Here is a 16,333-nt window from a genome sequence, read left to right as displayed (position 1 = left end):
AACTTACCAGTTCGAAGTTTGATCATTATTTTATGAGGAGTACGTTGAGGGAATACGTGCCCTCCGCTCCCACCATGATCATATACTCAACAGGTATTTCTTTCTCTAATCTTACTATGTTTAAGTCATTACAGTTATCTGTGATTTCACACCGCTGCTTTGAAGAATGACACGCATGCGTCCTGGCGGGGTTCTTCACGTATTCCCTCAATGTACTCCTCATAAAATAATGATCAAACTTCGAACTGGTAAGTTCTCGTTTAATCTTACTATTCACCACTCTCTGTGTGAAAAATGTTTTCCTCATCTCGGTCCTAAAAGATTTCCCCCTTATCCTTAAACTGTGACCTCTTGTTCTGGACTTCCCCAACATCGGGAACAATCTTCCTGCATCTAGCCTGTCCAACCCCTTAAGAATTTTGTAGGTTTCTATAAGATCCCCCCTCAATCTCCTAAATTCTAACGAGTACAAGCCGAGTCTATCCAGTCTTTCCTCATATGAAGGTCCTGACATCTCAGGAATCAGTCTAATGAATTTTCTCTGCACTCGGGGATTATGGGGAGAAGGCAGGCATGGGTTATTGATAGGGAATGATCAGCCATGATCACAATGTATGGCGGTGCTGGCTCGAAGGGCCGAATGGCCTCCTCCTGCAGCTATTTTCTATGTTTCTAAAAAGTCCCCCTCAGATCCATTGTAAATCTTTTTTCTTACTCTGAATCTGTCCTCTAGTTTATTGACCTCTGATCTGTTTCAGATACTCATAATTTTATATACCTCAGTCATGCTATGAAATGAGAGAGACTGTGAGGAAACCACCAAATCTGCACTGACCATTAACTGCTTATTTACACTAATGCTTCATAAATACCATTTTATTTCCCCCCTCATATCATATCTATCATATCATATCTATCTATATATTAAACCTCGGTGTGTGTATGTGTGTGTGTGTTTGTGGGTGTATGTCAGATGGCCTTTGATTCTGCCAAAATCACACCGAAAAACTCAGCCCACTTTTACATTCATCACATTACATTACAACTCAGCCCACTCATCCACTCCTCAAAACATTTGGATATTTTTATGTACACGTTTTTAATTAAAATCCCCCCCCCCCCCCCGCCACACACACTCACTCATTTTAAAATCTAAACGGGACTCACGAGCTGCTGACGTCACAATCCCACATGCCGACCAATCAAAGCCAACCTGCCTCCAAGTACGCTCGCGCCACGGCTCGCGCTGTTGGACTCCAGCCTGCCCGCATGCCCACACACTCCAACCCCCCCCCCCCCATTTCACCTCTCTTCCCTATCCTCTCCTTCCTCCCCTTCACCCCCCCCCTTCACCCCCACTCCGCCCTCTCCCCCCCCCCCCCCCCCCCCCCCCTCCCCGTACTCGGGGTCTGAAGCGCCGAGGATGCGAGCCCATGGAGCTCAGAAATATCGAGAAAGTTCTGCAGAAGTCCGCCCGCCGTGGCCTTGCTCGGCGTCCACATCCTCGCTCGGGTCCGGCGCCTGGTGGGGGGGCTGCTGCCGCGGGCCAAGCACGGATCGACGCCCGCCCGCCGCTTCGCTAGGGGTCCTCAGGTTGATCCCCGCTCATGGCCTCCCTTGAGTTCATGTCCGCTGCCCAGCGCCTGGTGGGGAGGCTGCTGCCTGGGCTGGAGCAGATGCAGGGCTGGAGCAGAGCCTGGAGCTGGAGTGAGGGCCAAAAATGGGGACGTGACCGGGGCCAAAAAGAAGCCGCCCCACGCCCGCCAACAATCTCTCTCTCTCTGCCCTAACACTCCCCCCTCCCCCAGAAAACAGACCTTCATGGTCAGGTCAAGACCTCTGCACTCACTACAACTGGGAATTGGAAATGGTGCCAAACCGGTGATTCTGTATACCAGGGGTCTCCAAACGATGCCTCTGTCCTCTCTCTGTCTCTGCCCTCTCACTCTGCCCTTTCTCTCTGCGCACTCTCTGTCTTCTCTCTCTCTGCCCTCTCTCTCTACACTCTCCCTCTCTAGCCGCGCCTGCGCAGTTGGGGGCTGTGCGTGAGTGGATAGGGCGGGGGATGGGGTTAAAGGACCAAATGAATATTAATATAATATCTAGGTGCGGGGTTAGTGTGTGTGTGTGTGTGGGGGGGTGGTTAGTGTAGTGCTGAAGGCCACCCCCCCCGGGACCCAATCGAAGCCATTTCTCTCTCTCTTCATTTGGCAGCCCGGCTTCCTCCACTTTCCCCTCCCACCCCCCCCCAACTACGCTCCCATCATCGCCTCCCGCAGCTCGACTCGCCCGCCCGCGACCCGTGCCACGATAACGGCTGCTGCCGCCCGGCTCTCCGGCACAGATCGGCTGCTCCTCCACTGCTAATTTTGCCGTCCTCGCTGCCGGCCCGCAAGCTCACTCGGGATCACGCGCAGCGAGTGACGTTGCCCGCTCTCGCAGCCTGCTCGCTTTTCGCAGTCCGCTCGCTTTTGGCTCCCCCCCTCCTCCTCCCCCCCCCTTCTCCTCCCCCTCCCCTCTCCTCCCCCTCCTCTCTCCTCCCTTCCCCTCTCTCTCCCCCTTCCTCTCTCCCCCCACCTCCTCTCTCCCTTCTAATTTCTCTACACCCCCCCTACCTCCCCCTCCTCTCTCTCCCCTCTTTCCCCCCCCCCCTCCCCTCTACCTCCTCCTTTTTCCCCCCTCTACCCCCTCCTCCCTCCCCTGTGTGTGTGGGGGTTAGTTAATGTAGGTATGTTACAAAACCTACCTGAATCGCCATTGGGAATCTGCCCTCAGCCAGGCCCGCGATTTTGGCGCTGTTTGGAGGGGGCGGGTTTAAAACGCGATTTTTACTAGGCTGTACTAATCGCAGATGTTCAGCCTAGTAAATCATTAACGAAAAATCGCTGCAAGACCCGGTCGCAAAAGGTATTATTAGTTTTATAGGCCTCGATAATATAGTTATGATAATTTTAAAATTACTGTTTTATTCCGCGACCTCTCGCAGCCCCAGGGTTTTATAGAGCAAACAATTAAAGGTATGTACCTTATTTTTACATTAAATGGGGCATATATATAACCCTGTAATTAAAGTTATCTATAGCGAGTGGTTCATTTTGGGCTTTTTATATCCCGCAGTATTTTTCTCGGCATTTGAGGGCACTAATCCAGCGCGCTGTCAACATTCTAAACCAGCGCGTTCACAGAAACCCACTGGAAAGCCGATTTAAATGGGCATTTATTTACAGCAATTGAACACTAAATTCCTTCCATTTGGCCTATAAATTAATGTAAATTAGATATAAAAATCATGTTATATTGTGAATTATTTGTGAATAATCTTTGGACACTTAGGCTATTTAAAAATGTTAATCTTTCCTTAAGAAATGGCCTGTTGACTATCCAAGATCACAGCTTTTTTGTAATGTCCATTGAAAATCAATAGGGAACAAGATGCTAATTTCCGAGTATGAAAATGGCCATAACTTTTTTAATACTTGAGATATGAAAGTGAATTTGGTGTCAAATTAAACTTATTGTTATGCTTTATCTGATGGGATAAATTGCAGACTTGATTTTTAAAATCTCAAAATTTTGTAACATTGCTAGTTAATGTGTGTGTGACGCTGTAGGCCGCCCCCTGCCCCCCCTCCACAACTGCGCGTTGAGGGAACGGGACCCAATGGCTCCCACTTGGTCTAGTATCTATTAAAACTCTGTGTGTGTGTGTGTGTGTGTGTGGATGTGTGTGTGTTATTTTGCAAGTGAAACGTATCTCCTCGAAAACCAGACGCAAAATCGCGGAGATTTTTGCAATTTCAGTACGGATTTAACACAAGTTCAAAAATCCACTCCTTGGTCAATTATTTCCCCAGATTTTGAATAAAATTGATCACAAAACTCAATTTTTTAAATATAAAGCTGGTCTGGTCGGAGCTGGCCGAGTCTAGAGCGGGTGGAGCGGTGTTGGAGCGCTGCTGCTGCTGCGGCCCGACCTCCGGAGATTCGGAGGCTGCTACTGCGGGTCTGGCGGACGGCGGCACCGGGAGCCCGCGGGTCCCTGGAGGGAGACCGCTTTTCAGGGCTCTCGCAACGGTGACGTCTCCCGCCTGAGTTGCGGGGTCGAAGAGCGCACGCCGGGGGCTCTAACGGCAAGACCCGGTGTGGCGACCTTGCATCACCCGGCGTGGCTTTAATGGCCACGGGACAATCGCCATCGCCAGACCGGGGGCTTTGACTTTGACTCTGACAAGGGGGGGGGTGAGTGCAGTGGAGAGATATGTTTTTTTGGCCTTCCATCACAGCGATGTGATGGATGTTTATGTAAATTATGTTGTGTCTTGGGTCTATTTGTTTGTAATGCATGGCTGCAGAAACATAATTTCGTTTGGACCTCAAGGGGTCCAAATGACAAATAAATTGAATCTAATCTAATATCTAATCTAATAAACGGCGCTCACCAGCTGCTGACATCACAATGCCCACATGCCGACCAATCCAGGCCCACCTACCTCCAGGCCCCGCCCCCCCCACCGCTGTGGATTAAAGGCGCAGAAATATCGAGAAAGTTCTGCAGAACAAAGATTCTATAGCTTCTTTATTCTACAGATCTCGGGGCAGGGACTCCTCACGCGCTGAATTTCTCCTCATTAGTTCCGCTGAACTTTCTCCTCACAGGTGGCACAGCTTGCGAAGCCCCGCCCGCCTGTGCGCCCCACCCATCCACTGCGCGCTCATTTCAGCTGTGGGTTTCCAGAGTCAGAAGCCGGTGCTTCTTTGCTGTGAACGCTCGCTCCTGGGCGAACGCGTCTTGCCTTAGCGGCTTTAAAGGGCTGTTGTCAGCTGGCAGTTATCAACGGCTGAGGGTGTCGCGAGGCCGAGTTACGTCAACACCCCATCCCCACCGACGCGCGCTGGCATTTGGCTCTCTGACTCCTCCCTGTTCTGTGTTCCTCCCTGTGAACTAACAAGTTCTGCAGACCGGAGGACAGGCGAGATCCTCAAAATACCTCAAAATGAAAGCTGCTGAATACTTGGAATAATTGGCGAGAACTCATGCAACATTAAGCCTGGGTCTTTATGGAATCCCATAAATGGGGTCCCAAAGGCAAAATAGATGGCAATCCGTCAATCTGAGGAAACCAGTGCCTGCGAGTATTTGCCATACAGGAAATTTTATGAGCAACTAATGTACATTCACATGAAATAAATTCATATTATATACCCACCTCACTAAGTAAAGCATCCTTAACAGAAATCAATCCTTTGGCTTCATATATCTGATTCTGAAAAACAATAGGATTAACATTTTATTCTCCTGCCATATTTTCCTCGAGTCATGTTAAACAGAGAGGAAATAGGCCCTTCAGTCCAACTCTGCACCCTTTCTAGCTTGACAACATATTTTCCTATAATATGGTGCCTAAAACTGAACACAGTTCTGAAGAAGGATCTCGATCTGAAACGCCACCCATTCCTTCTCTCCTGAGAATGCTGCCTGTCCCGAGTTACTCCAGCATTTTGTGTCTTTCTGCAGTTCCTTCTTATACAATTCTCTAAATTTGGCCTCACTAACATTTTAGTTTAGTTTATTATTGTCATGTGTACTGATTATTGTCATGTTCTATCTAGTCAGCAAAAAGACAATACATGATTACAATCGAGCCATTTACTGTGTATAGATACACGAGAAGGGAATAACGTTTAGTGCAAAGTAAACTCAGGAAAGTCCGATCAAGGATGGTCCGAGGGTCACCAAAGAGGTAGAGAGTAGTTCATCACTACTCTCTGATTGTGGTGGGATGATTCAGTTGCCTGATAACATCTTATATAACTGCAACGTGACCTCCCAACTTCTAACTTGAGGATCTCCGAAAAATAACAGGTTCGCAGGCAAGACACAACAATAAGCTGCCAAAATACAGCCAAAACGGTAATGTCTTTTTTAATCATATGTTAATGCATTATAACCATATAATAATTGGTTTATATGGTTATAATGCATTAACATATGATTAGAAGTTTATAAATGTCTCCAATAGATCAAATTGTCTTTACAAGTTTATGAATATCTACATCGTGATAAATATTTTTCTCTTTTTTTACATCATGCCAAGAAATGGGAGCAATCGAGTTGCAGGATGGTCAAGGAACAACACAAAGAGACGTTGAGAAGCAGTAATGAGCAGAAGGGCACAAGAGACACGAGGGGAAGTTGCCAAAATACAGCCAGGTCGGTACACGATAGCACAATTATTTTAAATCATGTTAATCGATTGAAAGATAATATTGTCTTTAGAAGTTTATAAATGTCTACAATTGATAACATTGTTTTTTAATCATATTCGCTTGATAGAAGGAATGGTGATCGAACAAGAAATGACTAGGTTTGAAAGATCTCCAAAAAAAAACATGACAAAAGTAATGAAGCGATGCAACAAGAAAAAACTGAATGCCTCGAGGATCAATGAGCAAGAACATAAAACAGAAGGGAGCAAGAGACGCAACAAGAAATAACTGAACATGTCGAGGATAAACAAGAACATAAAACAGAGGGAGCAAAAGACACAACAAAAAAGAACTGAACTGAATAAATTTCATCTTTTACATTTAAATTGTTGTATTTTAAGTTATTCACATTTTAAGATTTTATAAATCCCTTTTCCACTTGCCGTGCCTGTCAGCCGCTGTCTCTCTGCCCTCCCTCTCTGCCCTCTCTCTATCTCTGCTCTCTCTCTCTCTGCACTCTCTCTATTTCTCTGCCCTATCTCTGCCCTCTCTCTCTCTCTACCCCTCTGTCCCTGCCGCCTCTCCTCCTCAGTCTCTACCACCCCCCCCCCCCCCCCTCTATAGACGCGTCTGCGAGTTGGGGGCTATGCGTCATGTGGATAAGGCAGGGATGGGGTAAAAGGAGCCAATTAATAATATTAATATAATATCAAGGGGGGTGGTTAGTGTGTGTGTGACGCCGCAGGCCGCCACCCTCCGCAACCGCGCGTTATGAGGATGGGACCCAATGGGTCCTACTTGGTCTAGTCTCCATTAAACTTTCCCCCTCTCACCTTGTAGCTATGTCATCTAGTCTTGCGCATTTGCACTCTTGGAGAAACATTCTGACCGTCTATGCCTGTAATAATTTAAATATATCAAGTCTCCCCTCAACCTCTGGAGTTCCAGAGAAAACAATCCAAGTCTATCCAGCCTCTCCATGCCGCTGAAAACCTTCACACCCTCGCCTGCACATCTTTCCTGTAATGGAACGCCCAGAACTTCACGCAGCCTAGACAAAGTCCTATAGAGCTGCATCATGACTTCTTGACTCTTACATTCAATGCTGCTAGCAATGAAGGCAAGCATAGTATATGCCTTCTTTACCACCCTGTCCACTTGATTGAGCAATGAACTTGGATTCCAAGATCCTTCTGCACATCAATGCTGTTAAGCCAATAAATGTATACTTTCGTCTTATACTCAATCTCCCAAGTGAAACACCTCACACTGGTTAATCTCTATCTGTCATTTCTCCACCCATTTCTGCAGCTGATCTATATTCTGGTATATTTTCTGACAGCATTCCTCACTGTCTGCAACTCCTCCAATGTTGGTATCATTAGCAAACTTACTCATCAACTGTTGGATGATGTGACCCACACACATAATTCATAGTCTTTATTACAGTACAAGCAGAGGGAACATAACATGCTTTCGTCCCCGCGGTCTGCATGAGAGACAGTGACGCTTTAACTAACAGGACGAGTGTGTCCAGGGTAGGAATGAAGATCTGGACTGCACTAAATAAGGAATGTGCAGCATGCATAATCTGTGTGGTGATATACGGTGGCATGCAAAAGTTTTCATACCCCTTGAACTTTTCCACATTTTGTCACGTTACAACCACAAACGTAAATGTATTTTATTGGGATTTTATGTGATAAACCAACACAAAGTGGTGCATAATTGTGAAGTGGAAGGAAAATGATACATGGTTTTCAATTTTTTTTACAATTAAAAAACTGAAAAGTGTGGCGTGCAAAAGTATTCAGCCCCCCTGAGTCAATACTTTGTAGAACCACCTTTCGCTGCAATTACAGCTGCAAGTCTTTTGCGGTATGTCTCTACCAGCTTTGCACATCTAGAGACTGAAATCTTTGCCCATTCTTCTTTGCAAAATAGCTCAAGCTCAGTCAGATTGGATGAAGAGCGTCTGTGAACAGCAATTTTCAAGTCTTGTCAGAGATTCTCAATTGGATTTAGGTCTGGACTTTAACTGGGCCATTCTAACACATGAATATGCTTTGATCTAAACCATTCCATTGTAGCTCTGGCTGTATGTTTAGGGTCGTTGTCCTGCTGGAAGGTGAACCTCCTCCCCAGTCTCAAGTCTTTTGCAGACTCTAACAGGTTTTCTTCCAAGATTGCCCTGTATTTGGCTCCATCCATCTTCCCATCAACTCTGACCAGCTTCCTTGTCCCTGCTGAAGAAAAGCATCCCCACAGCATGATGCTGCCACCACCATGTTTCACAGTGGGGATGGTGTGTTCAGGGTGATGTGCAGTGTTAGTTTTCCGCCACAGATAGCGTTTTGCATTTAGGCCAAAAACTTCAATTTTGGTCTCATCTGACCAGAGCACCTTCCTCCACATGTTTGCTGTGTCCCCCACATGGCTTGTGGCAAACTGCAAACAGGACTTCTTTAGGCTTTTTTTCAACAATGACTTTCTTCTTGCCACTCTTCCATAAAGGCCCGATTTGTGGAGTGCACGACTAATAGTTGTCCTGTGGACAGATTCTCCCACCTGAGCTGTGGATCTCTGCAGCTCCTCCAGAGTTACCATGGGCCTCTTGGCTGCTTCTCCAAGGCCATTTAGATAATAGTCTGCTTTCCTGGTTATCCATTTTGGTGGCAAAAACGGGAAAGCAGACTATTATCTAAATGGTGGCCGATTGGGAAAGGGGGAGATGCAGCGAGACCTGGGTGTCATGGTACGCCAGTCATTGAAGGTAGGCATGCATGCAGGTGCAGCAGGCAGTAAAGAAAGCGAATGGTATGTTAGCTTTCATTGCAAAAGGATTTGAGTATAGGAGCAGGGAGGTTCTACTGCAGTTGTACAGGGTCTTGGTGAGACCACACCTGGAGTATTGCGTACAGTTTTGGTCTCCAAATCTGAGGAAGGACATTATTGCCATAGAGGGAGTGCAGAGACGGTTCACCAGACTGATTCCTGGGATGTCAGGACTGTCTTATGAAGAAAGACTGGATAGACTTGGTTTATACTCTCTAGAATTTAGAAGATTGAGAGGGGATCTTATAGAAACTTACAAAATTCTTAAGGGGTTGGACAGGCTAGATGCAGGAAGATTGTTCCCGATGTTAGGGAAGTCCAGGACAAGGGGTCACAGCTTAAGGATAAGGGGGAAATCCTTTAAAACCGAGATGAGAAGAACTTTTTTCACACAGAGAGTGGTGAATCTCTGGAACTCTCTGCCACAGAGGGTAGTTGAGGCCAGTTCATTGGCTATATTTAAGAGGGAGTTAGATGTGGCCCTTGTGGCTAAGGGGATCAGGGGGTATGGAGAGAAGGCAGGTACGGGATACTGAGTTGGATGATCAGCCATGATCATATTGAATGGCGGTGCAGGCTCGAAGGGCCGAATGGCCTACTCCTGCACCTAATTTCTATGTTTCTATGTTTCTCTGATCAATGCTCTCCTTGCCTGGCCTGTCAGTTTAGGTGGACGGCCATGTCTTGGTAGGTTTGCAGTTATGCCATACTCTTTCCATTATCGGATGATGGATTGAACAGTGCTCCGTGAGATGTTCAAAGCTTGGGATGTTTTTTGATAACCTAATCCTGCTTTAAACTTCTCCACAACTTTATCCCTGACCTGTCTGGTGTGTTCCTTGGGCTTCATGATGCTGTTTGTTCACTAATGTTCTCTAACAAACCTCTGAGGCCTTCACAGAACAGCTATATTTATACTGAGATTAGATTACACACGTGGACTCTATTTACTAATTAGGTGACTTCTGAAGGCAATTGGTTGCACTGGATTTTATTTAGGGGTATCAGAGTAAAGGGGGCTGAATACTTTTGCACGACACACTTTTCAGTTTTTTATTTGTAAAAAAATTTGAAAACCATGTATCATTTTCCTTCCACTTCACAATTATGCACCACTTTGTGTTGGTCTATCACATAAAATCCCAATAAAATACATTTAAGTTTGTGGTTGTAACGTGACAAAATGTGGAAAAGTTCAAGGGGTATGAATACTTTTGCAAGCCACTGTATATATAGTAAAGACAGACTTCCTCTGAAGGAATTAACTCCAAATAAAATAGATATGATAATCGCATGCAAAATGTAGGTATTAATGATTACATATGGTATGTGTAAGTAAGCTGAAGGGAAGTTCAAACATAACCCGGGTACTTTAGGGTGGGCTTGCAGATGCGAACTGCACAAGTACGGTACACATTTACATCTAGGTCATTTATATATATCACAAACAGCAGAGATCCCAGCATAGATCTCTGCGGCTCCCCATTGGTCACAGACCGTCAGCCAAAATATCTACCTGCCAGCACAAGACTGTGATCTATGAATAAGCCAGTTCTGAATCCATACAACCATGTCATCATGAATCCCGTACATCTTAATCTTCTGGATCCCCTTATCAAAAGCTTTCAGAAGGCTTTCGACAAGGTCCCACATAAGAGATTAGTATACAAACTTAAAGCACATGGTATTGGGGGTTCAGTATTGATGTGAATAGAGAACTGGCTGGCAGACAGGAAGCAAAGAGTAGGAGTAAACGGGTCCTTTTCACAATGGCAGGCAGTGACTAGTGGGGTACCGCAAGGCTCAGTGCTGGGACCCCAGCTATTTACAATATATATTAATGATTTGGACGAGTGAATTGAATGCAACATCTCCAAGTTTGTGGATGACACGATGCTGGGGGGCAGTGTTAGCTGTGAGGAGGATGCTAGGAGGCTGCAAGGTGACTTGGATAGGCTGGGTGAGTGGGCAAATGCATAGCAGATGCAGTATAATGTGGATAAATGTGAGGTTATCCACTTTGGTGGCAAAAACAGGAAAGTAGACTATTATCTGAATGGTGGCCGATTAGGAAAAGGGGAGATGCAGCGAGACCTGGGTGTCATGGTACACCAGTCATTGAAAGTAGGCATGCAGGTGCAGCAGGCAGTGAAGAAAGCAAATGGTATGTTAGCATTCATGGTAAAAGGATTTGAGTATAGGAGCAGGGAGGTTCTATTACAGTTGTACAGGGTCTTGGTGAGACCACACCTGGAGTATTGCGTGCAGTTTTGGTCTCCTAATCTGAGGAAATACATTCTTGCCATAGAGGAAGTACAGAGAAGGTTCACCAGACTGATTCCTGGGATGTCAGGACTTTCATATGAAGAAAGACTGGATAGACTCGGCTTGTACTCGCTAGAATTTAGAAGATTGAGGGGGGGGATCTTATAGAAACTTACAAAATTCTTAAGGGGTTGTACAGGCTAGATGCAGGAAGATTGTTCCCGATGTTGGTGAAGTCCAGAACAAGGGGTCACAGTTTAAGGATAAGGGGAACATCTTTTAGGACCGAGATGAGGAAAACATTTTTCACACAGCGAGTGGTGGATCTCTGGAATTCTCTGCCACAGAAGGTAGTTGAGGCCAGTTCATTGGCTATATTTAAGAGGGAGTTAGATGTGGCCCTTGTGGCTAAAGGGATCAGGGGGTATGGAGAGAAGGCAGGTACCGGATACTGAGTTGGATGATCAGCCATGATCATATTGAATGGCGGTGCAGGCTCGAAGGGCCGAATAGCCTACTCCTGCACCTATTTTCTATGTTTCTATCACGAGGGAACGTCAAAACCCTTACTAACATCCACGCATCCCCTTCCCTACCTTCATCGTTCTCCTTTGTCAACTCCTCAAAAATGAAATCCAGTTAATAAGGCACGATCTAACGCATACAAATCTGTGCTGGCTATCCCTATTTAGCCCATTCTCTTCCAAATGGAAGTAAATCCTATCTCGAAAGATTCGCTCCAATAGTTTCCCTACCACTGATGTCAGTTTCAGCAGCCTATAATTCCTTGGATTCCCTCTACTTCCCTTCTTAATAAAACTGGCCAGTCTCCTGTCCTCCGGTGTGTCGCCTGTGGCTAGATAAAGAAAAAAAATAGGTGCAGGAGTAGGCCATTCGAGCCAGCACCACCATTCAATATGATCATGGCTAATCATCTAAAATCAGTACCCCGTTCCTGCTTTTTCCCCATATCCCTTGATTCCTTTAGCCCCAAGAGCTAAATCTAACTCCCTCTACAGAAGCTCCTTGTCAGCCCCGCAATCTCTATTGTTTCCGTCAACAACACATCAGGCCCTTTGTAGTTATCCATCTTAATGCTCTTCGAGAGCCTCAGGACCTTCTTGATCTCAAACTGCCCTAGCATATCCGTATTCTCCACACTGATCTCCCTATCGAGCAAGTCTTTACCTCGGTTAATACAAATGCAAAGTAATCGTTTAGTACCTACCTACCTTCCGACTCCAAGCATAGATTTCCTTTATCCTTGAAGGATGGTCTCTTCTCCCTGGTCGCCCTCTTGTTTTTAATATACATATAAAAAGCCATGTGATTTTCCTTAATCTAATTCACCAATGCCATTTCATGGCCCCTTTTGGCACTTCCAATTGATCGCCTGAGTTCTTTCCTACTCACTTTACATTCCTCATAAGTCCTGTCTGATGCCACCTTCTTAAACCTCACATGATCTTCTTCTTTCTTCATGACCAAGATTACAACTTCCTTGGTTATCCAGTTTCCTTACTTTGTTGTCCTTATCCCTCCTCCTTACAGGAACATGCTCGTTCTGTATTTTGATTCAACTGGCCTTTAAACTGGGATTATCCCATCGTTTAAGAAACATTTAGACAGGTACATGGATAGGACAGGTTTGGAGGGATATGGACCAAGCGGAGGAGAGTGGGACTCGTGTAACTGGGACATTGTTGGTTGGTGTGGGCAAGTTGGGCCGAAGGGCCTTTTCCACTCTATCACTAAACATCTCCACATGTCATCTATGGATTTACTCAATAACAACCGCTCCCAATCTACCCTCCTTAGCTCCTGCCTAATGACATTGTAATCTGCATTGTTCCTCACCGTAACAAGTCACCTGGCAGGCTCGTTTCCCAGTACTATGGTCCAATAAGGTCCCTCCTTGAGTCAGACTATCCACTTGCTGTTTAAAAAGACCTTTGGAGGCTGTGCAGAACATCAGGTACCTCGGGGTCAACATCAGCCACGACCTGACCTGGACCGTCAACATCACGGCGACGGCCAAGAAAGGACTTCAAAGGCTTAACTTCCTGAGGTGCTTGAAGAGGGCACGTCTCCCACAACAGCTGCTGGTGAGCTTCTACTGGTCAGCCATCGAGTCAGTTCTCACATACTGCATCACAGTATGGTACTCTGGCTGCACCGCAGAGAACAGGAAAGCTCTCCAACGCGTCATTAAAACTGCTGAGAGGATCACTGGCACCCAGCTCCCCAGACTGGAGGACATCTACCGGACCCCGCTGCATCCGGAGGGTCAAGGGCATCATTAGAGACAGCACACACCCTGGACACTGCCTCTTCACCCCCCTGCCCTCAGGAAGACGATACAGGACACTGAGCGCCCGCACGACAAGACTAAAAAACAGCTTCTACCATAGAGCTGTGACACTACTGAACTCCCCCTCCCACACTGATTCCCCCCCTCTCTCTCACACACCCGCCCATACTCCTATATGTTTATAGTCTAATTTTTTAATAGTTCTTTTTTAAACGTATTTTTATACTCATATTCCTGTGCAGCTGGAGGACTGCTCCAACAAAATTTTGTTGTCTTGTACAATGACAATACAGATTATTATTATTATTATTATTTGTGAATACACCTAACAAGTCTGCTCTATTTAATCCCCTTAACCTGAGTAAGACCCAGTCAATATTGGGGAAATTAAAGATTCCCACTGTAACAATCTTGTTGTTCTTGTATCCTTCAGTAATCTGTTGACATGTCTGTTCTATCTCCCACTGGCTATGGGTGTCCTATAATATAATCCTTTTAGAGTAATTGTTCCTTCAGGGCACGAAATTAATGATTGCCTGGGTGCCAATGGCGACCTAAATCCTGCCGGGCACCCAAACAGCCATGCCATTTTGCCCGGCTTGGCAAGCACCCAGGACACCTATCGTTCAACTCTGAGCAGGCCCCCCTCTCTATCTCTCTCTCTGTCACTCTCCGTCTTCGCCCGCCATTCTTATCCGTGTTCGGGCCGCCGGGTCTCCGCTCTCCGCTCGCTCCTCATCCGCCCAGCTGGCCACCTTACACATGCGCACTGCCACGGCCTGCACATCCACACCCTGCACATGCGCAGAACCATGGCCAGCACATCATCGGCCGAGGTTGTGAGCAAAGATGGTTGTGTGCAAGTGCCGCCCTGCACACTATTTTTTTAAGTAACCAAAGTTATCAACGTATATTTTTTTGTGTGTTGGAAAATAAAATATAGTGGCACAGCTGGTGGACTTGCTGCCTCACACGCCAGAGATCTGTGTTCGATCCTGTCCTCAGACACTATCTGTGTTGAATTTGCACATTCTCCCTGCAAGCGTGTGGGTTTCCACCCACATCCCAAAGACACATTGGCTTTGTAGGTTAACTTGTCACTGTAAAATTGCCCCTAATGTGTAGGGAGTGGGTGAGGATTGTAGGATAACAGAACTTGTGTGAATGGGTAGACAAAAATGCTGCAGAAACTCAGCGGGTGACGCAGCATCTGTGGAGTGAAGGAAATAGGCGACGTTTCAGGTCAGGGAGTTACGGAAGGAACAGTCTCTGCAGAAAGCCGACAGGGGAGGATATGGAAAGGTGTGGACAGTGGTGGGATCCCGTTGGTAGACAAAGCTGGAGAAAATCAGCGGGAGAGGCAGCATCTATGGAGCAAAGGAATAGGCGACGTTTCAGGTCGAGACCCTTCTTCAGACTGATGTCGGGGGGGGGGGGAAGAAAGGAAGAGGCGGAAACAATAGGCTGTTGGAGAGCTGGGAATGAGAGGGGAAGGGGGGATAAAGCAAGGACTACCTGAAATTGGAGAAGCCAATGTTCATACCGCTGGGGTGTAAACTACCCAAAGCGAAATATGAGGTGCTGTTCCTCCAATTTGCGGTGGGCCTCACTCTGACCATGGAGGAGGCCCAGGACAGAAAGGTCGGATTTGGAATAGGAGGCAGAGTTGAAGTGCTGAGCCACCGGGAGATCCGGTTAGTTATTGCGAACTGAGTATAGGTGTTGTGCGAAGCGATTGCCAAGCCTGCACTTGGTCTCAACCGAGGTTGATCATACGCTGAATAATCCAACCAGATTTTTGTTTGGAAGTGGAAAGTAATAGTAGAAATTGCATTTATTGCAACGTGTAAAAAGAGATGAGATACTTTGTTGTAATTTTGCTGCATGTCATTGTCGTATATATCATGTCTTGATTGGTGAATATGTTTAGTTTGTGACTTTATTTGAAGCAGAAATAATATGTGAATGCTTCATTGACCATAATTCCGACTGGTAACTACGCACTTGATCCAAGCACATTATCGCACGTGTCATGCAAGCCGTCTTAAATGACCACCTAAACTGTCATTTAGCAACCTAAAAAGCTGCCAAGGTTGCCCGGCTGGCAACAGGGAAAATAAGTTAAGTGAGAGCCCTTTCTTATTTTTCAACTCAAAACATAATGCTTCAGTATGAGTGCCCTGCAGTATGCCCTCCCTGAGTACTACCGTGACATTCTCCCAGATTAAACAACTCCTCACCTCTTTTACAACTCTCTATCTAATCAGAAACGCAGGCACATTGAGCTACCAGATGTCTTTCTCAATCAATTTTCCATAATGGCCACAACATCATAATTCCAAACGTTTAAAGGAGTATACAGGCCACAGAGGACGGTGAGTGCCTTGAAGGAGCACTCGCGGGACATCTCTGTAACTGGATCCTCGATCTCCTGACCAACAATCAGTGAGGATAGGGGACAAATCATCCCCTATGATCATCCTAAACACTGGTGATCCGCAAGGATGCGTTCTCAGCCCCCTTCTTTACACCTTGTACGCCCACGACTGTGTAGCCATATACAAAGCTAATTCAATTTACAAATTCGCAGACGACACCATCATTATGGGCCGGATATCAATTACCTTGAAAGTCGCAGAGGAGCAGCAGCCAGACCAGCGAGTGAGTGGATTGGCTGAGACATCGTAATTAGTTGTGTGGATAGTTGACTTGATT

The 16,333-nt window shown here is 46.1% G+C and overlaps 1 protein-coding gene across 19 annotated transcripts in view; it reads right to left on the bottom strand.

Moving 5' to 3' along the window:
• Positions 1 to 16,333, bottom strand: part of LOC129694990 (protein KASH5-like) — a 244,456-nt gene that overhangs the window by 123,250 nt on the left and 104,873 nt on the right. For 16 of the 19 annotated variants that reach the window (XM_055631736.1, XM_055631746.1, XM_055631735.1 and 13 more), the window contains one exon: positions 5,208 to 5,264. The exons of the other annotated variants lie outside the window; for them this stretch is intronic. In XM_055631736.1, the coding sequence (XP_055487711.1) occupies positions 5,208 to 5,264 (57 nt within the window). The remainder of the gene's footprint in view (positions 1 to 5,207; positions 5,265 to 16,333) is intronic. 19 annotated transcript variants of the gene reach the window in all.

The sequence above is a fragment of the Leucoraja erinacea genome, unplaced genomic scaffold, assembly GCF_028641065.1.
Source record: "Leucoraja erinacea ecotype New England unplaced genomic scaffold, Leri_hhj_1 Leri_88S, whole genome shotgun sequence".
Classification (NCBI taxonomy): domain Eukaryota; kingdom Metazoa; phylum Chordata; class Chondrichthyes; order Rajiformes; family Rajidae; genus Leucoraja; species Leucoraja erinaceus.
This window is presented reverse-complemented; position numbering and strand designations above follow the sequence as displayed.